General features: G+C 38.6%; 1 protein-coding gene across 4 annotated transcripts in view; it reads right to left on the bottom strand.

Moving 5' to 3' along the window:
- Window positions 1-26953, bottom strand: part of ZNF507 (zinc finger protein 507) — a 47747-nt gene that overhangs the window by 14227 nt on the left and 6567 nt on the right. For 2 of the 4 annotated variants that reach the window (XM_079906494.1, XM_079906493.1), the window contains exons 3-5: window positions 23859-25993; window positions 22112-22229; window positions 18373-18487 (exon numbers count right to left, since the gene is read on the bottom strand). In XM_079906494.1, coding sequence (XP_079762620.1) covers window positions 18373-18487; window positions 22112-22229; window positions 23859-25991 — 2366 coding nt within the window. In that variant the 5' untranslated portion in view covers window positions 25992-25993. The other 2 variants (XM_079906496.1, XM_079906495.1) reach the window with 2 other exon arrangements.

Raw genomic sequence — 26953 nt, 5'->3', positions numbered from 1 at the left:
GAGGGGTATGGAGTACGGGGCGAGCCTGTGGCAGCAGAGGCCAGCCTGACATTGCAACAGCCTGAGGCACCAGGTGTTCTCCTGGGGAAGTTGTCCCTGGATCATGGGACCCTGGCAGCAGCAGGCTGCAACAGCCTCCCGGGAGGGGAGGTGTGGATAGTGACCTGTGCTTGCACGCAGGCTTCTTGGTGGCTGCAGCGGCAGCTTTACTGTCTCATGCCCGTCTCTGGGGTCCGCGCTGATAGCCACAGCTCGCCCCCGTCTCGAGCTCGTTTAAGTGGCGCTCCTAATCCCCTCTCGTCGCGCACCAGGAAACAAAGAGGCAAGAAAGTCTCTTGCCTCTTCGACAGCTCCAGACCTTTTCCCAGACTCCCTTCTGGCTAGCTGTGGCGCACCAGCCCCCTTCAGGCTGTGTTCACGCAGCCAATCCCAGTCCTCTCCCTGGGATCCAACCTCTGAAGCCGGAGCCTCAGCTCACAGCCCCCACCCGTCCTGGCGGGTGAGCAGACAAGCCTCTCGGGCTGGTGAGAGCTGGCCGGCACTGATCCTCTGTGTGGGAATGTTTCTGCTTTGCCCTCCGCACCCGTTGCTGTGCTCTCCTCCGTGGCTCTGAAGCTTCCTGCGTCCACCACCCACAGTCTCTGCCTGCGAAGGGGATTCCTAGTGTGTGGAAACCTTTCCTCCTTCACAGCTCCCTCACACTGGTGCAGGTCCCATCCCTATTCTTTTGTCTCTGTTTTTTCCTTTTCCTTTTACTCTACCCAGGTACGTGGGGAATTTCTTGCCTTTTGGGAGGTCTGAGGTCGTCTGCCAGTGTTCAGTAGGTGTTCTCTAGGGGTTGTTCCACATGTAGATGTATTTCTGATGTATTTGTGGGGAGGAAGGTGATCTCCCATCTTACTCTTCTGTCATCTTGAAGCTCCTCTCTCGCATTTCTTTCAGATTTTTTTTTTTAAATGTGGGCCATTTTTAAAGTCTTTATTGAATTTGTTACAATATTGCTTCTGTTTCATGTTTTGGTTTTTTAGCCAGGAGGCATGTGGGATCTTAGCTCCCCAACCAGGGATTGAACCCGCACCCCTTGCATTGGAAGGTGAAGTCTTAACCACCGGACCACCAGGGAAGTCCTTATTTTTAATTGATCTGAGAGATAACAGTTTGTTCAAAATAATAATGGCAACAATGTATCCGATTATGTATGCTTATGTATGATTATGTATGTGCGCACGCACACACACACACGCTTATGTATAAGTGAAATGAATGAAAGAAGTGATGCAAGGGATGGAAGAGAAGAATTAGGTTATTTTATTATAATGTACCTGGACTACCCATGAAGCCAGTATATTGTTACTTGAAGGTGGATTTTGATTAGCTTTAAATGTATGTGCCAAATGCTAGGGAAACCATTAATAAAAAGTAAAAAATGAAGTATACCTGATATGCTAAGAAAGGAGAGAATGGAATCATATAACATGCTCAGTGAAAACCACAAAAGGCAGAAAAAGAGTAAAAAAAAAAAATAGAACAAAGAACAACAGAAAACAAATAGAAAACAGTAATAAATATGGTAGCTATAAATTCAACTATCAATCATCATTTTAAACGTCAATGGTCTTAATACACCAATTAAAAGATGGAGATTGTCAGAGTGAATAAAGAACAAGACACAACTATATGTTGTCTATAAGAAACCCACTTTATAAAGACACGTTATCAATGAAAAGTAAATGGACTGACATAGATATACCAAATTAACACTCTTCAAAAGAAAGCAGGAATAGCTATATTCATTTCAGACAGAGCAGACTTGAGAGTAAGGGAAGTTATCAGGGGAAAAAAGGTGCATTACATAATGACAAAGGGGTCATTTCTCCAAGAAGGCATAATGATCCTTAGCATGAATGTGTCTAACAACAGAGTGTAAAAATATGTAAGGCAAAAAACTGACAAAACTGCAAGGAGAAATAAATGAACTACTATTGTATTTGGAGTAGTAAACACCCCTCTATCAGGAATGGACAGATCCAGCAGGCAGAAAAATCAGTAAGGACATAGCTGAACTCACCCCCATCAATCAGTTGGATATAATAGACATCTACAGACTACTTCATTCAACAACAGCAAAATACACATTCTTCTCAAACACACATGAAATATTCACCAAGATAGACCTCATTCTGGGCCAAAAAACACACGTTAACAGATTTAAAAGAATAGAAATCATGTAGTGTTTGCTCTCAGACCAAAATGAAACTAGAAATCCACAACGGAAGGATAATTGGAGAATCTCAAAATATTTGGAGATTAAACAACACACTTATACATAACACATGGGTCAAGGAAGAAATCACACAAAAAAATTTACAATATTTTAAACTAATGAAAATACAACTTATCCAAATGTGTGGGATGCAGTAAAAGCAGTACTTTTCTCTCTTCTTGGAGAGAAATTTATAGCATTAAATGCATGTATTAGAAAAGAAGATCTAAAATCAATCATCTAAGTCTCCACTTTGGTAAACTAGAAAAAAAGAGCAAATTAAATCCTAAGTCAGTAGAAGAAAAGAAATAATAAAAATTAGAGCAGAAATCAATGAAATTGAAATCAGGAAATCAATAGAGAATATCAACAAAATCAAAATCTGGTTCTTTGAAAAGAACAATAAAATCAATAAGCCAGAAAGTAAACAGGATACTTAAGAAAAAAGAGGGACAAAAATTACTAGTACCAGAAATGAAAGTGGGGACATCACTATAAACCCCACAGACACTAAAAGGATAATCAAGGAATAATATGAACAAGTCTGCGCCCACAAATTTGATAACCTACATGAAATGGACCAATTCCTTGAAAGACACAATCTGCCAAAACTCACACAAGAAAAAACAGACAATCTGAAGAGGGCTTTATCTATTAAAGAAATTGAATCAGGTCCAAAACAGGAAGTTCCAGATCCAGATGGGTTCCCTGGTGAAATCTACCAGACATTTAGGAATAAATTATACCAATTCTCTACAATTTCTTTCAGAATATAGGAGCAGAGGGAATACTTCCTAACTCATTCTATGAGGCCAGGATTACTCTAATACCAAAACTACACAAAGACATTACAAGAAAAAAAAAGAAAAACCTATAGCCCAATAGCTTTCATGAGCATAGATGCAAAATCCTTAACAAAATATCAGTAAATTGAATCCAACAATTCATAAAAAGAATTATATACCATAACCAAGTGTAATTTATCCCAGGTATGCTGGTTCAACATTTGAAAATCAATCAACATAAATCATCACATTAACAGGTAAAGAAAAAACATACTAAACACATCAACAGAAGCAGAAAAAGCATCTGACAAAATCCAACACTCGTTCATGATAGAAACTCTCAGCAAACTAGGAACAGAGGGGAATTTCCTCAAAGGGACAAAGAATATCTGCAGTAAATCTATAGGTAACATCATACTTGATAAGAAACTAGAAGCTTTCCTGGTAAGTTCAGGAACGAAGCACAGATGTCCTCCCTCACCATTCCTTTTCAACATCATAACTGAAGTCTTAGCTAAATATATATACACTTTTTTGTTCACAGATGATATGACTGTCTATGCAGAAAATCTGAAAGAATACACCAAAACACTCCTGGAACTAATAAGCGATTATAGCAAGGTTGCAGGACACAAGCTTAATATACAGAAGTCAATTGCTTTCCTATATTCCAGCCATGAACAAGTGGTATTTGAAATTAAAACATAATACCATTTACATTAGCAGTCCTGAAAACGAAGTACTTGGTATAAAACTAATAAAATATGTACAACGTCTATATGAGGAAAACTACAAAACCCTGATAAATCAAAGAACTATAAATGTGGAGAGATTCTATATTCATGGATAGGAAGACTTAATAATATTGTCAAGATGTCAGTTCTTCCCAACTTGATCTATAGATTCAATACGATTCCAATAAAAATCCCAGCAAGTTATTTTGTGGATACTGACAAACCGATTCTAAAGTTTATATGGATAGGCAAAAGATTCAGAATAGCCAACACAATATTGAAGGAGAAGGACAAAGTTGAAGGTGTGACTCTACACATCCATGGGATCAGTAAAAGATCAGTGGTCACCAGGGTTTGGGCCACTGAGGGGGAATGAATAGGTGGGATTCAGGGGATTTTTAGGGCAGTGAAACTACTCTGTATGATACTATAATACTGTAATGGTGGATACAGGTCATTATAAATTTGTTCAAATGCATATAGTGTACAGCACCAAGAGTGAACCCTAATATAAACTACAGACTTAGGATGATAATGATGTGTCAATATTGGCTCATCAATTCTAACAAATGGCCTACTCTGGTGGGGAATGCTGATAATGGGGGAGGTTATGGATGTGGGGCAGAGAGTATATAGGAAATCTTTGTACTTCTGCTCAATACTGCAATGAACCTAAATTGCCTCTAAAAAATAGCCTATTAAAAAGAGTTGACAGTTGGGACTTCCCTGGCGGTCCAGTGGTTAAGACTCCACGCTTCCACTGCAGGGTTTGATCCCTGGTCAGGGAACTAAGATCCTGCATGCCACGTGGTGTGGCCAAAAAAAAAAAAAAGTCATTGAGAACACAGCCCATAAGCTGTGATGTTTGCACCAGTATATGTTCATTCTTTTAGGAAACAGAGAAAGAAGAAAAAGAAATGAGATAACCAATTTTTTTTTTCTAAAGGCCTACCATTCCAGTGGCTGAAGTCAATAGAGTAGCCAGCTTCTTTGTATTTAAATTAGCTTGAACCTTTAAAAGTTCCAGAGTTAAAAAAGGCTTTCAAAGTCTTTTTAGGAAGTTAGAATAACACTGATACTAAAATTTGGCAAGGGCAACAGAAAAAAGAAAACTACACATCAATCTCACTTATGACTACCAATGCAGATACAAAATGCTGGCAAACAGAATCTTCCAGTACATTAAAACAATAATAATACCATGAAGAAGGGACACTTATTTTAGGAATACAGAGAATTTAATATTAGGAAAAGTATTATTATAATTCACTATTTGAAAGGATCAGAAGAGAAAAGTCATATTTTCACTGTTGTCACTGAAAGTTAATCTAAAGAAATTCAGTATCCATCTTAACAAAACATTTTATTATGGAAATCTTTAAGCAAAAAACTAAAGTAGGAAAGAATAATGAATCTCCACCACCCTGCTCCAATAATTATCGACATTCTGCCAGTCTTGTTTCATGTATTCCCCCAACTTAAATTTCCCTGATTTTTGCAGAAATGTGTTACTTGAATGAGGATCCAAACAGCTGTCCCTGGGTATCTGCAGGGAACTGGTTCCAAGACCTCCCACAGATACCGAAATCTGAGATGCTCAAGTCCCTCATATAAAATGGTGTAGTACTATATTGCATTTGGTTGGCATATATCTTAAGTCTCTTTTAATCTGTAATAATTCTTCTTCCTTTCCCCCATCCCCCTCATGCCATTCATATGTTGAAGAAACCAGGTCATCTGCCTTCTAGAATTTCTCATATTATGAACTGCACTAATTACTTTCTGTTAGTGTTATGTTCCTGTATTCCCCCCAGTTTTTGTAAACTGGTAGTGAGATCTAGAAAAGGGTTCTAAACCTTAGCACTTGACATTGGGCTAGATAATTCTTTATTGTGGGGGCTGCTCTGGGCATTGTAGGATGTTTTTAGCAGCATCACTGGCTACTAGCACCTTCTCTCCCTGTTGCGACAACCAATAATGTCTCCAGACACTGCCAAATGTCTCACCTGGTGAGAACTACTGATGTAGAGGTTTCATTAGATTCAGGGTTAGTTTTTTTCACTTCTATTTTTTTTTTGCAAATATACTTCATGGGTACAGCTGTGTTCCCTACCACATTTTAGGAGGTACTTGGATCAGGCTGACAACAGTTAAACCCAGTTAACACTCAATAAAATTTCTCACCAAAATACAGTAGGTGAATAATTCTACAAATTATCTATCCATCTAGCTTCAAAAATATATCTCTTTCAACCCCAAAACTAGTATAAAGTTTAATGAGGAAACACCAGAATCATTCCCATTAAGCCCAAGAACAAAATAAGGATGGTCACTATCCCCACTATTACTTAAGTGTTGTGGAGCTACTAGTCAGTACAATTAGGTAATAAAAGAAGAGGTACAAATATCATAAAGGAAAGGTTGAGAAAATTATTTGCAGATAATACAATTATATACCTGGCAATCCAACAGGAATTAAAAACTTTTACAAGTAATAAGATAATTCAATAAGCATGTAAAGCTAACATCCTGTATAGATCAACAGCTTTCCCAAGTAACAATACTGAAAGCTAGGAAAGGAAGAAAAAGATCCAAGTTATAAGAGCAATGGAAAAAAAAAAAATACATAGGAATAAGCCTAGCAATAAGTATGTGTGTATGTGTGTGCTTGTGTGTATGTAGGCAGTCCTTGCTGTGTATGGTTCTGATATGCATGGATTTTGGTTACTATGGCTTAGTTAAATGAGTCTCCTAACAACACTGTTCAAATTTCATAGTACATTAACTGTGAGTAACTGTAGAGTACAAACTTCACCGGAACTCTTTGGTCCACTATGAAAACAAAGGTGCTTTATGATCAGTGACTAATTATGTCGTTTCTTTCAAAGTCTGTCAGTGATTAGTCACTCACTTCTATTAATTCACTCACAGACAGCAAAGTATGTAGTTACGTTGCCTCCTTGTATCCCAGTGATAAACCCATGTAACATTTTACAAAAATGGATAATCCAAAAGAGAGAACTGGCCAACAAAATGGAAGTACATAGAGCAAGAAACAGAAAAGTGGTAACACTGGAAGTAAAATTAGACTCAAATGTAAATGGAGTTAGAGAACAAATAGCTGACCACAGGAATGCTGACACTGCCACCACTGAAGAAACTCGGGATATGCAGCCAGAGGATCTCCATGAAGATGAACTTAACGACATAAATAAGGAAAGTTATTCCCCAGGGAGGTTATGCCAGTGAAAAATTTCATATTACAGAAACTCTCGGAGATGTTTCATGATATTTAAAGAGCAAAGGATAAAATGTCTTTGAAAGTTGATCCATACTTAGAAAGGAGTATGACAACTGGCCAATGCACAGAAAAGCTGCTCACCCCATGCTGTAAGGCCTACAATGAGAAGGCAAGCACCGCGCAAACTACTCTTGAGAAGTTTCTTACAAGAAATAAAACACTTTAATTCTCAATGTTTCTAAGTTTTAAGTTACAGTGTACTAGGTTAATATTACTTTTAGTATTTTTAATTTCCCTATATAACTGACAGAAAAGAGTTTTTAATGTTTTAAGAAAAATGTTTAAAGGTAATCGAACAATTGTAATTTTCACCATTAATTAAGATGGCTTTGCATGGTTCCAGCTTGCACGGTCATTTTTAAAGTCCCATGCTATTGCACAAACCGAGGACTATCTGTGTACTTAATACACACATATATGTGTGTGTGGATATACACACAGGCAAAACAGGAAATGTACACAATAATATACATGGAAAAAACTTTAAAGGGACAGAATAGATGACCTGAAAAAATGGAAAAGCCCATACCTTGTTTGTATAAAGTTGTTAATTCTTTCTAAATTAATCTAGAAGCTTAACATGATCCCAATACAAACAGCAACAGAATTATTTTAAGAGGAAACTATGACAAGCTGATTCTAAAGTTCATCTGTGCACATATGTATTACCCAATCAAAACCTCAAACAAGAAACTGAACTACCCACAAAATCCACGTACTTAACTTCATTTCCTTATCAGCATTTGTCCCACAGAATTTGTAATACTTTACATTTATGACTGAAAAAATGATTTTTGGTGAAACATGTAAGAGTGGTATAAGGTGTATATGCAATTTAAAAAAATGATAAACACTGGGTTCATAATACTTGCTTAAGGGAGAACATTACCTCTGAAGAGCTCTTTGTGGGTTCCTTCAACATCTCATACCTGTTCCTCCTCAAAAGAGGCATCACTTCTCTGAATTTTGTATTGTATGATTTGTTTACTTTTTCTTAGTTTTACCTATATGTATCCCTAACATATTGTTTATTCACATATTTTTGAGCATATAAATAGAATCACACTTTATGTATTCTTGTGTGACTTCTTTGTCTTGGCTCAATGTTTCTGAGATTCATTCATGTTAATAGGTATAGCTCATTTACCTCACAGGCTACCTGCTTTACTTTGATTTTTACCTCTGCAGTTTCTCAGTTTCCCTGATAGATGAACTATACATATAAACACTGTTTTAAATATTTACCTAGCATTTTAGTTATTGTCATTGGGAGAGCTGTTCACTTTATCTACTTTGGTATATTGTCTAAAACGGGAGCCCCTGCTTTTGGATGTTTAGATAAAATTGCTAAGCCAATTTCTGTCCTAACTCACCTGGTCAGCAAATGCGGTCTTTATTTAAACATTTCCCTGATTATATAATCTATATCCCTTATACAAAAAATATACAGGCAAGTTAAGTACAGATTCTAAAGAATCACTTGCATAATTTCCCAATCTTTTTAAGGTACATACATAGATCTGAAGCAAAAGTGGAAAATACTACAGATTTTTAATCCTATTTTTGACAATGTTCCATAGTACTTTCTCAAGTTAAAAGTTATAAATTTTCAATGGGGTTTAATGTTCCACTCTATGAAAGTGTCATCACTTAATCGTTCTACTATTAGTACAGAGAATGTTTTTGATCTTTTAAACATTATAAACAATCTTGTAACAAATATGTTCTATATCTATTGCTGATTATTCTGTAGGATAAAGTCCATCCCCCCAACCCCCATAATCTTTAAGAATAATAAAGAAAAAATGAACACTCATAGTTAAGATATAGAGTATTACCAGTATACCTTTGAAACTCCCTGTGTGCCCCATATTGATTGCCCCTCTTACTTTCCGAGAGGTAAGAAGGTTCCTGAACTGTGGGACATTGCCATTTTTAAGGCTTTTGACCTGTCAGCATTTACTACATTAGGGAGACACCAGGTATGATGAAATAAGCACATTTAAATTAACAATGGAGGGAATTCCCTGGTGGTCCAGTGGTTAGGACTCTGCGCTTTCCACTGCAGGGGGCACGGGTTCAATCCTGGTTGGGGAACTAAGATCCCACAAGCTGTGTGGCATGGCCAAAAATAAAAATTAAAATAAATAAATAATGGATATTTATAGAAGTAGTGAATCACATATTCCAGAAGTAAACACTCAAATTATTTTTAGAATAGTGTGTGGAGGACAAGTACACCTTAAAGTTTGAGAAAAGCTAAAATTTACAGTGAAATATTATGCATGGTCAGAAATGCTCTTTTCTAACAATTCAATGTAATCTATGAGCTAACCTAGAATCTACCACTTTCATTAGCTTTCCTAAGTAAACAATGCATATAGATGAAGCTTTTTACTTTCCAAGTTTCTCTCTCTCATTTTGTTGGACAAAGACTTATTTCTGTAAAATTTGCTGTTAATCAATATCCCTTAATATGAAGTCCTTAAAATTTTTTTTTTAAGGAGAGGAAAGGAGAGAGAAAGCAAGAGCAGTGTGCTGAACAACTAAGTCCTAATTCTATGAGTACCTACCTTAGCCTGGTACAAAGGTTATTCTGAAGGGACACTTATAATGGTGAATATTCATTAAAAGATCTAAGTATGAAAAAAAAAAGTAGGAACAATCTGATAAGGGTAAGCATTTACTAAAATGATTTTTAACTGATTAGAGAAGGGATACTATAAGAGAACCTCAACTTCGAAGTTATGTAAAGGTGGCTTAAAATATATTTTTTCTCCCTTAGAATATATTTCCGTTGGCTAAAATATTATTTTCACATTTTCACTCCTTCTCCACTTTTCCTATACAATTCCATGGAGCAAACCAAATTCTCTTCGTTAAAAAAAAATTAGAACCACTATTATACTACTATCTTGTTCTATTCACTTCGCTGCACTCATTTTCTGAAATTATAGTTTACTTTTTTATTATCTATATTCTTTTATGAAGGTGTAATTTCCATGACCACGTGTTTTGTTGAGTCAGAAAAAGAACAGAAAGTCAATGTAGAAACCTGTGATATTGTGATTTATAATAATATGTATTTAGTCTTAGTCCCAGTTCTTGGCACAGGGCTCCTATAACCCTTGGAATCACCTAAGTAATGAGAGCAGTGAAGTCTTTCGTTATGTTAATGAGGTGACTTTTGGAAAGCTCCTAGGTAAACTAAGGATTGGGGCTGACTGCCAGAGGAACCAACCATGTGATTAGAGGGTAGGAACTTTCAGTCCAGAGGAGAGACTGGAGATTAAGTTCAGCCATCAAGGCCAATGATTTAATCAATGGTGCTTATGTAATGAAGTCTCCATAAAAACCTAAAGGATGGTTCAGAGAGCTTCCGGGTTGGTGAACACATGGAAGGGCTGGCAGAGTGGCATGTCCAGAGAGGGCATGGAAGTTCCACCTCTCCACAGAGTTTGCCCTCTGTACGTCTTCATCCAGCTGTACATCTGTATCCTTTATAATATCCTCTCCAGCAAATTAATCAAACCTGAGGAGGGAGTCACGAGAACCTCATTTACAGTTGATTTAAAACCTGATTTACAGTCAGCCAGTCAGAAGCACAGGTAACAACATAGACTTGTGATTGGCATCTGAAGTAACGGCAGTCTTGTGGGACTGGGCCCTTAACTGGTGGGATCTGATACTATCTCCAGGTAGAAAAGTGTCAGAATTGAATTAAATTTGCAGAACACTCAGCTAATATCTGCTGAGAATTGAGTTGCTTGGTGGTGTGGAAAACATCTGACATTGGAAAACCCAAGGTTTCTCAATCTGGCTAAAAAACGGACTGAATTTTTCTACAGGCTTTCTCCCATCGATAAAGGGTCAGTTACTTTAGTCCCAGAACCCCACAGAGATAAGGATGTGGTTAAACTACCCTATTTCCTTCGCCTGGGGCCTTACTTGGACATTACTCCAGGTCTGATTCAATTAGGAACTGTCTTGAGAGGTTAGGCAGAGGAAAGCAGAATGCGGATGTCCTGCAATATTCGAGGTGTGACTTGAACATACATGAAAAGACTGCAGGAGAAATTTTGCAATAGGGTTTGTCTTAACCACATTCAATTAGTTTTCTATGCTTTTAAAGGAATAAATAACTAAGGCCCAGAGAAGTAGCCATTTCAAATTTTGTGATGAACCCAAGAACTCTTTATGCCACTGAGAAAAACAAACTCCTTTAGTTCATTCCTTCCAAACAAAACATATATTTTCCCTCCAAATTAAACTATCAGCTAAACTGTTTTCCTTAAAACAAACTGAAGTTTTTCAAAGACTTGAGATTTTCCCCAAGCCAACACAATTGACTAACGATTCAACATGCCTTCAGATTAAAAGAGATTTAAGAAGTCTGCAAGTATGGTGGAAGTGATGGTATGTGACTTCCAAGGGTAGGTCATAAAAGGTAATACAGCTTTTGTCTACTTCTTACCTAAGCATTCACTTTTGGAACTAGCACATCTGGAAAGTCCACGTGGAGAAATCATGTACGTGTTCCAGCTGAGGCCCCAGCTGACAGCCAGCATCAACCCCCAGACTGGTGAGGGAGCCTTCAGATGCCTGCAACCTCAGCCGTCTCAGTCACCTCCAGCCTTCAAGCCTTCCCTCCCGAGCCCCAGACCTCACAGAGCAGACACAAGCCACCCCTATAGTGCCCTTTCTGAATTCCTGACCCACAGAATCCCTGAGCAAAATAAAAGAGCTGTTGTTCCACACCACTAAGTTGTAGGTGGTTTGGTATGCAGCAGCAGTACGGCTCACGAAGAGTTCTCTCTGGCCAAGCAGGTACAGGCAGAACGGCATAGCTGACAGGAGCAAGGGTTCAAGCCCTGGCTCTGCCACTTCTGAGACCATGGAAAATTGTTCAGTCCTTCCAGCCTCTGTTTCCATATCTACAACACTGGGGTAGTAATATTCCTAAGTACTGGGCTGTCATGAGGATTAAGTGAGCTGACACATATTGAGTACTTAGCACATTGCCTGGTCCATGAAAAATGTTCTAAAAAAAAGTTAGCTATTATTATTACTGTTTGTAATATGTTTATATTTACATAAAGACCAGACTTTTTACAATGACTGACCACACACAGGAGGCAACCCTGTCATTCCAAATGTCATTTCCATTGCTTAAAACCTTTCTGGATTTTTTTTTTCTTTTGATGTGGACCATTTTTTAAAGTCTTTATTGAATCTGTTACAATATTGCTTCTGTTTTATGTTTTGGTTTTTTGGCTGCGAGGCACGTGGGATCTTAGTTCCCCGACCAGGGCTCGAACCCACACCCCCTGCACTGGAAGGCAGAGTCTCAACCACTGGACCACCAGGGAAGTCCCTGGATTTTTTTTTAAGATTTTTCTTTTACTTTTTGTGTCATATTAGAAAATCAGGGTCATTAACACATAAGCACACAGGTTTTTGACCCAGTTGATGTGAATCCCTGAAAATCAGGGTCATTATTTTATAAGCACACATTTTTACCCCTCCCTTCATCGTCTACCTTACTCACAAGGCTATTCAGAAAAATCAGCATCAACTTCAGAGTATAAAGACATGGAAGCCCTAACTACAAAGAAAAAGATTAATAAATTCGATTACATTAAAACTAGAAATCTGTGTTCTTCAAAAGACACCACTGAGAGTAGAAAGGCAAGCCACAGTTTAGAAGATATGTGCCATATACATAATAGACAAAAAAACTTGTATTCAGAACACATAAAGAACTGCTGCAAGTCAGTCAGTAAAAGGCAGACCACCCAATAAAGAAATGTGCAATTAACAAATGAAAAGATGCTCAACGTCATAAATCATCAGGAAATGCAAATGAGAACCACAACAACATACACACCTACCAGAATGATCAAAATTCAAGACTGATAATACAAAGTGTCGATGAGGGTATGAACTGGTACAACCACTGTAAACTGGTATAGCCATTTTGGATAACTGTTGACAATATCCACTAAACCTGAACATAGCACACCCTCACTACCCACATATTACACTCCTAGGTATAAACCAATGGAAAAGGAACCATTTCATATATGCACCAAAACATATGTAAAAGAGTATTCAAAATGGTGTTACTCACAATGGGGGAACATCTGGCAATAATCCAAATATCCATCAGTAGTACAATAAAAAAATAAATTGTGGTATAATCTTACAATGGAATACTATACAGTAATAAAAAGGAATGCATTAGTTCTACACTGATTACACACAATGATGTTGAGTGAAAGAAGCTAGAAATAGGGACTTGCCTGGTAGAGCAGTGGTTAAGAATCCGCCTGCCAATGCGGGGGACACGGGTTCAATCCCTGGTCCGGGAAGATCCCACATGTCACAGAGCAACTCAGCCCATGCGCTACAACCACTGAGCCCACATGCAGCAACTACTGAAGCCCGCGAGCCACAACTACTGAGCACACGTGCCACAACTACTGAAGCCCACTCGCCTAGAACCCGTGCTCCGCCAAAAGAGAAGCCACCGCAATGAGTAGCCCCTGCTCACCGCAACTAGAGAGAGCCTGCACGCATCAATGAAGACCCAATGTAGCCAAAAATAAAGTAAATTCATAAAAAAAAAGAAGGTAGACATAAAAGAATATGTACTGTATGGTTTCATTTATATTAAGTTCACAAACAGGCAAAACTAATTTATGATGTTAGAAGTCAAGACGGTGATCACCTGGTGGGGAATAGGGGGAAGTTAGTGAGTGGAAGGGCCAAGAAGAGGGTGCTGCTGAGGAGTTGGCAATGGTTTATTTCCTGGTCTGAGGAGTTACAAGGATGGGTTTACTTTGTGACCATTCATCAAGCTGTATGCTTTTAATTTATGCATCAAACTGTATGTTTTTAACTTACGCAATTTTCATGATATATACTGCCGTAAGTTATAAAGTGTATTTCAAAATTTTAAAGAGACAGAGACTTATCAATCAAATGCAATGTTTAGACCTCCTAATATAAACAAAATAACTCTAAAAGGATACTTTTGAAACATTTAAGGAAATATTGGGTATTTTGGGGCTGGGTATTAAAATAGGATTTGTATTAAAAAATCAACATACATATCTGGGTAGCTCTTCTACTTAAGGAAGAATATTACTACATATTTATTTTCAAAATATGATAAACTTATACAACCAGAGCCATTTTATAGATTAAAAAAACTGAGGTATACACATAATTACCAGTCATTTACTGAGTACCTACTATGTGCCAGGGAGTGTACTGAGTACTTCAGTCCAAAGACCATGTACTTCCCTCTGCCATGTTGTCCCTCCTACCCTCCGCCTTGCCATGTAGTTTTGGAACCTAAGTACCAATACAATTATGTTTCTAAGGGAAAATGGGTTCAATGCCACATAGTCAGGAGGAAACTTGGGAACCTGAGGAAGACGTTTTGTTGTCCCATCTCCATCTCTAGCCAGTCATTCACAAAGGTGGTATTGGGGGAAGGAAAGCAGGGGGAACTCTAGTACTGCAATATTAAACTAAACTGAAGACAATCCAATACCTGAAAATTCTGAATGGACCTTTTAGTAACTTTTGGGGTCAGTGTTATAAATATCAAGTATAACAATAACTGGTATGTGGTTTACTCAGAATGTTCCTTAATAAAGCACTGAAAAACAAAGTCTGCTGCATTTGGTAGGACTGGGATGGGATGATGCTTTTTTCATCTTTCCCTGTCCTAACATGGGAATGAAAAACAGCTCTCTTCCTTCTGCAATGAGGACAGGGTTTCTGAGATGACCTCATGACTTGATGAGCAGAAGAAAGGAACCAGGCCCTTCAATGCTCCAAGTAACATGATCGGTGCTTAATACATATAATCTCATTCAATCCTCCCCAAAATTTATGAGCTGAGCAATATTCTCACCAGGTTCATATGGGAAAGGAGGGTTAGCTTAGAATAACATCCCCAGGGTCACCCGGTTGGGCAGAGGTGGTGTATGGTCCAGGCTGAGACTAGAGCACAAGTGCTCCCCAAGACAGAGTCGCCTCCAAGGCAGTTAACACAGCATGGGGACCTCAGCTGTGACAGTATTTCTGCCTGGGTACAGCATCTCTCTTGTTAAAACAAACAAACAAACAAAAAAACTAATAAGCTTCCTGTCCACGAACAGAATTACTCTGTTTCCCAAATGATGAGAGGCCAACGTTTTTTTGTGTGTATGGTTAGACAATGAATCAGTGAGAAGGGGTAAGGATAAAAACTGGGCCCAATAACTATTAGACAGCTACCATTTATGGGGTGCTTATGATGTGCCAGGATCTTACATATGGTATTTAATTTAGTCCTTACAACAGTCCTGTAAAGCAGGTGTCTTAATTATCCTCATTTTAGAAATGACAAGGCCAAGCATAGAGAAGTGAGATAGTTTGCCCAAGGGGACAAATGCCATAAGTCAGAGAGCTCAGATTCAGTCCCAGGACTATGTGCTCCCAGAGCCAGGGCTCTGATACATGAAGCTATACTGCCCAGATCACACGAATGGGCTCAGTGAAGGACCAGTATGGCAACATAAAAGCAAAGGCAAGAGAAAAGAATAGTTATCAATACTGCAGAAACAGGCACATAACAGGCACATTAAACACACACAATCAACCTGTTCTGCCCTCATGCAAAGACTACATGTGGTGTAGCGATGCACTCTCACTCTATAAGAAATTTATCACTGCTACTTGTGAGCACGTTTCTTTACAAAAAGTAGGGAATGAGAAATGCACAGGGTAGGCACCCTGAGAAAACAAGTCTCAACTCTGACCATAAGTGTACTAGGCAGCAGAACTGAGTGAAGCACAAATGAAATAAGCCAGAAAAACTACTGTGATTAAATTAGATATCAAGAAGGCTGTGCTTCCTAGCTAAGCTTAAGGCAAACAGTATGTGACAATGAAGAGAAAGTCCCAGAAACATACTGGAATAGAACATGTTAATCCATAATGCTCTGTAGACGGCAAATCCCACGAAGACAAAGAAGGATAAGTATTTAAAGTATTTAAAGAAGGTTAAAAGAAGAGTCACAAGATTCGAAAGTTGGAAAATAAGTCTTACGTGAAAGGTAATAATTACATGGAGGGGTTGGTATGACAACATTTTTTCTAAGGCACTCAGGCCAAACCCAGTGAGACAGTGTGAACAAATCTGGAAAATAACATACTGAGACTTCTCTGATGTAACAGGAAGAAGATTCTCACAGGATGTTGCCCATTGGAAGGAAGTCCCTAGGACAACTTGCAACCAATCCTATGAGTGTGAGTATTTTAAGAACATGAGAAAACATAATCCCTAAAATAGCAAAAGCTATCAAAATGAGTCTTTTAGCTTAAGACTAATCTATTCAGGTGGATGTGAAACTCTCTTCTACAGAACCAGAATCAATCATTAACCTCCTTCATAAATCTATCATAATTGTATATTTGAGAGTTTACTTGTTCATTGTCTAAAGCTTCAAGATGGCAGGGATGATACCTTTTTTTTCCTTTTTGTCCTCTGTGAAATCTGGGCCACCATCAGGATGGGATGATACCTTTTTATTGTGACAACAGTCTAAGAGTCTAAGACAGCCCCTGGAACATAATATTTGCTCAATAAATATTTCTCAGTGAATTTCAACGAACAGTCTAGTTCTAGACCCAGAGAATGTTATCTTATTCTTGCCTGGATTACATGGTATGTCATTAAATTTAAGAACAGACACCTGAAATATAAAGACAAGGCTTTCTCCTCATATCAGATGAACTAGTGTCCTCCATTTCCATCACGCTCTCCTAAATATTTCCTAGTGTAAATGATACATGTTAAATACTACAATGAGCTATTGTAGTATTTATTGAGCTATTGTTAATAATGGTTAATGGCCTTAATAATTGAGCTATTGAGCTATTGTTAATAATGGTTAATGGCCTTAATAATAGGGGAAAAATCTTTCTTAGCAATCCCAGTTTTAAAAATATTTGAAATAAAAATAGAGACAATGACACAACATCAAACAGCTTCCATGGAGCTACAAAACTTTTTGCAAAGAGATACACTGCCTGCAAAGTGATTATAAATAAGTCTGCTGGTTAGCGAATTAAGTGTGTATTAAATATTTAAAACCGTATACATATATATATAGAGAGAGCCACACTATGGGATCAAACAATGGCATTTTAAGGCATAGTCTGTCAGGTTTTCATTTACATATTAATACAGTAACTTTCCCACAGTGACCTGTGTCATACCTATAAAACCTGGGGAGAGTGTTAAAACACGAATCAAGTTTTGTTAAGGGGTTAAAAGAGCTCATGCCACTGCCTAGCACTCACTATTGGTTATGGTGACTGGCTTAACTCTGAGTGGAAGCTTGATGTTCCCTCACAGCTGCAAGTAGAACAAATTGCTCTGTGACAGCTGGACAAACTATGCAAAAATATCTGCATCTTTACTATACTTAAACAACAAGCAGTTTATTCTCAAGGGGCAAAGTTTATTTAAGAAGTAATTATTTCTATTTATCAGCCTATCTTGATCAACTGAGAATGCCTATATTTTCTGAATACGTATTAGAATTGGCTTTTGTAAAAAATCAAGTGACAAAATTAAATTAAATGACCTTACTCTACACGATAGATTTATTTTCAAAAACAGCATCTTTCATAGGGAATTTTATTACTTTTAAGTTTTAAGAATCTTTTGCTGGAATATTGAGTACTTAACTGCCAAATTATTGAAATGTACTCTAAGCACTGAAAACTGCTATGAGTTTATACCCACATGAAACTGACGGATATAGACATCTTCTTATATTGCAACTAGACAAAATCTAGTCAAAAATAAGCCTAGGGCTTCCCTGGTGGCGCAGTGGTTGACAGTCCGCCTGCCGATGCAGGGGACACGGGTTCGTGCCCCGGTCCGGGAAGATCCCACAGGCCGTGGAGCGGCGGGGCCCGTGAGTCATGGCTGCTGAGCCTGCGCATCTGGAGCCTGTGCTCCGCAACGAGAGGCCGCAACAGTGAGAGGCCCGCGTACCGCAAAAAAAAAAAAAACAAAAAAAGCCTATCATCCTAAGACTCAAGCTTAAAATTCATATTCTTTAACAAAGTAAGCAATACTCATGAAACCAGGAAGTGAAAGTTTCTTCGTGCTTAACCTATGTTTAAACAACTGCTATGAATTTTTAATTACTTCTACTTTTTTCTTTACTATAGAGTATTGTAACACAAGTATTAAAACTCTAGGATCATCACACTTACCTATAAGGCTTATCAGAATTATGGATTCGTCTGTGGTTTCTGACACCAACGTACGTTGTACTTGTATAATCGCATACATCACATCTATACTGTTTCTGGACCGACGACTTATTCCCTGGACAAAGTATTTCACAGTTTTAGTGACGTGCTTTGATTAGATTAAAATGACAGCATTTACATTCCATTGTAAATGAGTATGTATACCACACAGTACTAACATTTCAATGAAGGCTTTCTCACTGTTTAATAAAGTTAACAAGTTTGAATGTAGCTTTACAGGTTCTCCTACATCTGCACTATCAGTGGATATAAAGTGAATATCATCTGATCTATAAACATAGATACATTGGGTTAGCTTCTACATAACCTTGTACAAAATTCTAAAATATAATGAACCTGATGCCAGCTGCCCTGCTGATTGTGTAACAGGTGAATTAACCAGAGATACACTGTTAATTTGAAAGGTGTTAGTCTAATCAATATTGGATATATTGTCTTAAGGAAACATTGATTTGCCAACAAGCTGTAATACTATAATACAACATTATAAAGTATGGCTACAAAGCATATCTAACAAACTCAATATAAAAAGCCCAAAGCTTTTTCACTCTGTAGGTTTCCTTTGTTTATAACTGTCAGCTATCAAAGCAACAACAGAAGGGAAAGCAATGGCAAAGTATTAAGTGCTATTTAATGTAGTATAATTATACCTAGTAAACTGACAGCTTACAAGGACTAACATGAATATGCAGCTCTCCGAAATCCAGGAAACATGGATCCATGGGAACAGGCCTTGTCACTAAACTCACTCTGCAACAACAGGGCTGGGGAATTCAAATCAGGGTAAGCTTGAGGCAATACAAGCAGAATGAATTAGTTGGTCATAGGAAACTGTTCCTGAAGATACTCAGTGATTTATTTACGCTTCTGTCACCACAGAGTCCACAGCCTATTCATAGCCTGACTGCTTTATATTCAGAAACAAAGCAAGCATAGAAGCTGAAGAACAAGACACGACAGGAAGAAAGCTTAGGTAGAACACAGCACACACTGCATAAAAGTAAAAGTGGTGATACAAAAGAAAACCCACATGGAAATTTTAGCAAAACAAAGAAAATCCTTAGGTTAAATTTAAGCTTTCTAAAATTAAAATTTCTTTTGCTAGTAACTATTTTTGCCAGGCAGAACAAAATGTCCTGATTTCCTGGTATAAATCTGTAACATTAATACACACACTAATCATAATTATAATCTAAGTATTGCTCTTAATTGGTAGGTTAAAAACTTGGACTTGATAAGTGGCACTGCTCCAGATACAGTTAAAAAAAAAACAAACTCTGAAAAAATGAAGTGTGAAATATTGGATAATGGTTTTGTGTGAGAAATATTACAGATCAATGACAACTAATAAAAATGACAGATGGAAAAACTTAATATAGCACAGAATGAGAGCCTGTGCTACTTCAAGCAACTGTTTCCAATGGAAAGAATATTGGATTTAAATTTCAAAAACTTGGGCTTAGTCTCTGCTCTGCCACTTAGTACCAATGTGATCATGGGCAAATTATTTCACCTCTTAAGGACTCAGTTTATTCATCTACAAAATGGAAATACTGGAACCTCCCAGCATGGTTTGGTAAGCCCAGGAGCATGTTGTACTCCTCCTTCACCGCAGTCTGTACGTTACCTGCATGTCTGGGTCAAGTCTGACCCATCACTAGCTGGAGACTCCCTGAGGGTAGGGATCTGCCTGTTTTGCTTACACAGAATCCCCAGGACTTGGCAAATTACAGATTTACAATAAAGAACAATTTAATTAAATTTCATGAAGAAACATCATATGAAAGTGCTTTGCCCAGAGCTCTCAGAGCACCTGTGGTGTTTGCTGACATACCTGTCAGTACAGTTTTGGGTTCCTCACTGGGCTGGGTACCTCGAAGGCAGTGACACCTCCACCGCACTCCAAGCACCTAGCACAGTATCCAGCTCAAGATGGGCACTCCACGCCTTCTGGCAGAACAAATGTCTGAGGTACTATTACATTGGATCTCTAAGTCAAAAACGTGCCACAAGTTATCAGTGCTATTGTGATGGATGAAGACTGGAAGCCACAGAAGCATGCATCTCCCCTCTTGTTTAATTAGTTTATTAAAGGGTTAAAAAAGTTTTGATAAACATGAATTATTTTTATCTTCTTTGTGAGCTAGAAACTTGTTCTTTGGCCTGAAAACTAGATTTTGAGAAATCTAATACCGAATCAATAAAGTATCAGTATAGATGTAAGTACGCTGGAGGTTATCAGCCGTCTGAATTGTTACACCACCACGATAGAGAACAGCAAATAGAGCCAAGTGGAGGTGTGGGGGTGGGGAGGAGAGGCATGGCAAGCAACTTAAAATCCATACGTGTAGCCCTAAGAAACAGAGCATGTGCCACAAAGAAGAGAGGCTGCAAAATGGAATGTGGTGGATAGACGCTAATGCCATGAAGCTCAAATTGGTTATTTTAATTTTGAGCTGACATTTCAATATTTTTAATTCAAATTGTGCATTTTAATTTGTTAACCCATTTGGCCAGTTTAAAATTATTGTTTTTAGAGATGGTGCTAGAAAAGACATATTCTACCACTGGTAGTAACCACAGTTGGGGCCACTGAGTGAGTAGTACTTACTTTATTCCTTCATTAGGGATTTATGGCCCAAAGATATCAAATGTTTTAATGTCTCCTTTAAAGGGGATATGGAAACATAATGAATTAAAATAAAAGGAGGCATTTAGGGCTATTTTGTAAAAAGGAAACAAAACAGTTTTAGCTCAGCCATCTATGGCAGGAACAGATGCTATGTCATAAACTCCTTTTGTTGTGGATAGTTTTACAGGGATGACATCTGTTTGACAAGGGAATTTTGGTGCTGCAGCGGTATCAAAATCAGTTCTTTCAGAAACATTCTAGAACCAGTTTTGCTTTCTGGGGTCAGTTTAATGAAACATTATGGTAAAACACTTTACTCTGCAGTTGTTCCTAACTTTAATTCTTAGGAAATCTAAAAAGGAAAGTCACTCCAGTATATTTTACTTCCCATAAACACTATGTACTACACTTGAGACATTTAAAGTATATCAATTTAAGTGAGATGATGCAAGGAAGCACAGCTTATTACACTTTAATTCTCCGGATGTGGCATCTGCCTTTTCATGGAACTCTAATTAAATCTTTTGATTCTAATATTCCTATTAGCAGAAACTCGGCTGACTGATACCTAACCCGTACATAAAAACAGCCTGTGTTGTTTTTTTAAATAATGCAGATGAAATCTGGCAGTTACACTTGGATAAGAATAAGATCACAGCAGGAAGCCTCAGTTAAAGATTGAGGTGGGGGCCTACCATCTGCAAAAGCTACGTTCTCAGTGGGTCAGCTGGTACTGAGAAAGGAAAGGAGTCTTTCTTTCTGTGCTGCAGCTTCCCTGGCTTGCTGGCATGTCATCTCAGGGTTTCTGCTGTACTTGGCTCTTATAGGACAGCATACATTGCAGAGTATATCTACCTATACAGTTGAGGCTGAGTACTTACTAATACAGTACTTCATTTAGTACTCAGAGATAAAATTCACTCACACAGTTTAAAAATAGAGGCATATAGATGGAGCTTTAGTTCTGAAAATAACCCACATGACAACGAAGGGCATTTTTTACTTCATGTGCTAATCAATATCGTCTATACAAAAAAATGCAGATACCTTCCTGAACACATTTTCCATCAGTTTTATCACTGGAAATTCTTGACTCATTAGAAGTTGCTATTGACAAGGTATCTGGAAGACTGTGTTGCTCTCTCTCATGGTTCCTCAGTTGACTCTAAAAAATTGAGAGAAATTAATATTTAATTTTTAATAAACATATTTACACAGTTACTAGGAGGCTGTAGAAGGAGTTAACTGCTTTCGTCGCCTAGTACCTAGAACACGCTACCAATATTTAAAAATCAAACGTGTTAAAAGATTACTTGAAACATTTGACAGCTTATGGAAAGAAATACACTAAGGAAAACACAATCTTATCAAAAAGGCAGTTCCTCTTTTCACATTCTCTGAAAGGAAGCCACCACTGTCTTAGGGAGTGCTTATGCATGGCATGTGTATGCTTCCTGAAACACTGGTGAGCCTAGAGGAAAGAGCAGAGTGTTCAGAATAACTCAGTACTTTCACAAAAATAAATCCAATCAGTTAACTTCTGCACTTCAGATGATTTCTGCCTTTAAATATCAACGAAATTTGTAAAAGAGACTTAGTTGGAACTGCAACTCCAAGGACATCTTCCCCCTTACGCCCACCCCCATGAATCAAGAGTGCAGCAGCGGGCTTCCCTGGTGGTGCAGTGGTTGAGAGTCCGCCTGCCCCAGTCCAGGAAGATCCCACATGCCGCAGGGCGGCTGGGCCCGTGAGCCATAGCCGCTGAGCCTGCGTGTCTGGAGCCTGTGCTCCGCAACGGGAGAGGCCACAACAGTGAGAGGCCCGCGTACTGCAAAAAAAAAAAAAAAAAGAGTGCAGCAGCAAAAGCAGCTCCTGGAACTTGCCTTTGCAGCCCATTTGAATGGCTACTTGTCCAGTGGCCAGAGTCCATTTCAGAATTTCATGAGAGCAATCCAAGAGGCAGTGAATCTCAGACTCAAAGGCTTTTTAATTCCTGCTTACCTGTTTACTACCAGCTGGACCCCAACTCTGGCTAATCTGAGAAAAAAGTCGACATCCCAGTTAGCCCTTTACAATACACTTTTTTCCCCCGCAAACAGTCAACTGGCATATTGAAGAAAAGTTCTAAACCAATGATTCAATGAACACAAGTTGCCTTTACAAAAACAGTATTTTCATACTGGTTGCTGGTTTTAGGTAGCACTTAAAATGAAAATCATGGTACTTGAAGGTACTGTAAACTTCCCATAAAATATAACATACATGGCTCTATTTCCACTGTGCTGTCTTTCATTAAGTCCCATACAGTCCATTTTTGCTTGTGCAAGGATATAAATCACTGTTGGTTGGTTGTGTAGCAGCTGAAGTGAATGACTTGCATTTTGGGGCCACGTAAGATGAAAAATAGGTATTTTTTTGCATCGATCACATAGGGTTAAATTTGTGTAAGTCAAATGAGTGTACAATGTTCCTCCACTGTACATCCCTTGTAATTCCCTTGCACTTTAAAATCAACACACTTTAAGAAAGATATACACTTGGAAACACTAAACCAATAAACACAGGGCCTGTTAAGGAGGCGGCAGGCAGGGGGAAAAAGTCCTACACCAGACGACCCAGACTTCAGTCCCAACTTTAATACTAATTAGTTGGGATCCCATGGGCAGATTACCAAACTTTTCTGGGGCTCAGTTTCCTTACCTATAAAATGAGGTGGGTGGACTGTATCTACAAAGCTCCCTCCATGCTCTAAAATTCTAAGGTTCTCCGAATGATTTCATGAACCAATGCTTACCTTATAATGGAAGGATTCTTCACACTGCTTGCACTGGTATATTCTTGTTTTACAGTGGTTGATCATGTGGCTCTCCAGGTCTTTGCTGTTGTCAGCTATGTGCTCACAGATAGGACACTGATAGGGCTGTCTCTGTCGATGGACTCGCAAGTGCTGCTTGATGTAGCCCTTGTTACCGCTGGCGTAGTGACACAGGCGGCAGCGGTAGGGCCGGTCAGCGTTTGGGATGTACTCCACGACGTTGCTTCCTGACAAACTTGTATCACTGCTGGGTTGGCACTGGGCATTATCCTGCAATTCTTTCAAAATGTCATCATCGGAAGCGTTTTGGTCTGTCCTTTCCCTTAATTTTTCAATCACGGTGAGTAAGGACATGCTGATGCCTGTCTTAACTTGCCCATCTGACAATTCCTGCCTACCCTCTGGGAGTGCTACTAAGGTAGAGTTGCTTTGGTTGAAACTAGTCAATCCCTCCGAAGAGCTTTTAAGTGGTGACATCATTTTAGAATACGTTGCCAATGTACCATCTACTTGCCTTTGTCCGGTGTCTGGATCTAAAAGCTTTATATTCCCGTAGTGCCCAAGGTTGGCTCGTGTTAGCTCTGCAGCTCTTATAGGCATGGTGACCAGGGCTTCTGCAGCTAATGAGTGTAGTCTGAGAGACTCAGAATTTGTCCTTCTTCGGCCTGGTGGGGCATTCTCATCAGTAGTCAGTCCTTTATTTATTAACTCACTGTCTTTCTTCTCTGTATTGCTCCAGCCTATGATCAGCCCCCCAATATCGACAGTGCATTTATCAGCATGATAGACTTCATCTCTTCCTTCACATCCAATCTTGGCTTCTGTCTGGCTCAAGGTTTTCCCCTCTTCAATTTCAGCATTCATGAGGAAATGTTTCTGCGAAAGAGTCTCTTCAGCACTTGGCAGACGCTCCACTATCACATTAACATGACCTTTTTTATTTGGGCTACTGCTAATGATTTTCTGTGCTGATGAAAGTAGGCTATCAGCAACCAGGTTCTCCTCTGCGTCCGAAATCACCTCCAGCATTTCTTCCTCATTAGGGTCAAGGGTAACTGACTGACTTAGAAGAACACCCCCTTCCACACTCTGTTCTAAAGGAGACGAAGATGATAATGACTCTGAGCTGCAAATCTGCACTTGTACTGTCGGCCCGTTGTGGATACTCAGTTCATTGTCTCCAATTGCAATGACTACTGCGTGGACCCCACCAGGTGCAGCGGCCACTGAAGAATCCAGCAAGCCTAGGGGCTCATTTTCATTTTCAAATATTGGATAGGAGCAATCAACCTCCCCAGCATGTTTCCAAGCATGTGTTTTCAACATTCTCTGCTGGCCACAAGTGTAACTACAAAACAAGCATCGATACATGCCATACTGTTCATAGGCATACCACTTCCTCCTACCCATTTCTGCCACAGATGCCGTTTGGATGGTATGAGTCTGTGGGCTGTCCACACTGACTGGGATGTCAGGAATGGTTTCATTATTTCTTCCTGAGGTTCTCTGACACAAAGAGTTGGTGGGGCTTACGCATTGCTGGGCTTTGGATTGAGTGTGACTGTTGGCATCGTTTTCGTGGTCATTTACCACATGAGCTTCAAGTTCCTCTTGGCTTTTAGATGTAATATGGCACTCTGCGCACATTAGTATCACTTCATTCTGCTGACCGTGCTGCTTGATATGATCTTTTAACACAGAAAAAGATGATGACAGAAACTTACAAAGGCTACACTGGTAAGACATAGCCTTCCCATCGTTCTGGGCAAGAGAGTCAGGGGTAAAATGTATTTGTGACATCTCAGCCCTTCTATTATCAGCAGCAGGTGACTGCGTTACTTTAGCTGGAATCTCACAAGATTCTTGACTTTCAAGAGAGTGTGTTGCAGCACTTGAACGTGACCGTTTTTTGCCAATTAAAAGACATTTTTGTGACTTTTCATGTTCCACTATCTTGCTTAACTTCTGAATAACATGGATTAATGGATCTGTTTTAGCTTTTCTTTTTTCATCAACTTCCAGTGATGAACTGATGACAGTTTTGGCAGTCAACATAGCTTCCTGTTTCCCGATACCTGGCACCAACATGGCGACACTGCTGCTTTCTTCCATATCTAAAAAGGAGAATATATGACAGAAAGAATCACCAGGTTACAGTATCATTACAGGCATGTAATTCAGGAAATCTAAACTACTCTTAAATTTAAGCTAATCTAAGTATTTTCTAACCTGGGAGTTCCATATCAATACACCTGGCTATCCTCAACAGAGACTTAAATTGCTTACAATTTTTCTTTGGAATGCTGTCCCCTATCAAGACTGATGATTGAGGTGTTTCCATCCTTCATTTCTTTCTTTGGAAATGACTTTTAACAATCTACATCTCCTTTTTTCTCCACTTTCTTTCCCCTAGATATCTAGCTGGACCTAATCAGTACTCCTTCTCTTTTGCACAATGCCAGAAAAAAAAAAAAAAAAAAAAGACTGCTATTCCATTATCAAAGGAATACAGCCATTCCCAGGGCATGTGGAATCACCTCAAGTTATTATGAAATACTATTCTGTAAAGCCAACACATGACTGATACAATTCTTGGGAGCCAACTTCTTGCACCAAATATAATTGTGGTTTTATTACTAAAAGCATGTTTGTTTGTTTTTTCTCCCTAGATCTTTGGAATTGTGAAAATATGGGCATGTAACCTATTGTAAAGGGAACAGTGTATTTTGAGAAGTATTATGCAAATGAAACTAAATAAAAGCAATGATCCAGTTCCTTCTTTTACTTCCTTTGATTTATTTTCCTGAAGATAAACCACAAACTATGCTGTGGTTTTTTCTAGAGGTCATATTAGTGGTCAACTATTACTCATACACACATACATTTTTTTTTTCTGAAAGGGAAAGGGGTATCGGAGAAGGAAAAAATTGATATCCTAGTCGTGTTATAGGTCTAAAAAAGCACAGAGGCCTTAAAAAAGTCATTTCCTACAGGTTATCTGTAGGTTGTAGTAATGTGTTATGGCCGAGGAAGTCATTAACATAAAATGCTTATCTTTCAGCCTAAATCTTGAA

Source organism: Stenella coeruleoalba (genome assembly GCF_951394435.1).
Source record: "Stenella coeruleoalba genome assembly, chromosome: 20".
NCBI classification, from domain to species: Eukaryota; Metazoa; Chordata; class Mammalia; order Artiodactyla; family Delphinidae; genus Stenella; species Stenella coeruleoalba.
The sequence above is the reverse complement of the archived record's forward strand: the minus strand, read 5'-3'. Positions and strand labels throughout refer to the sequence as shown.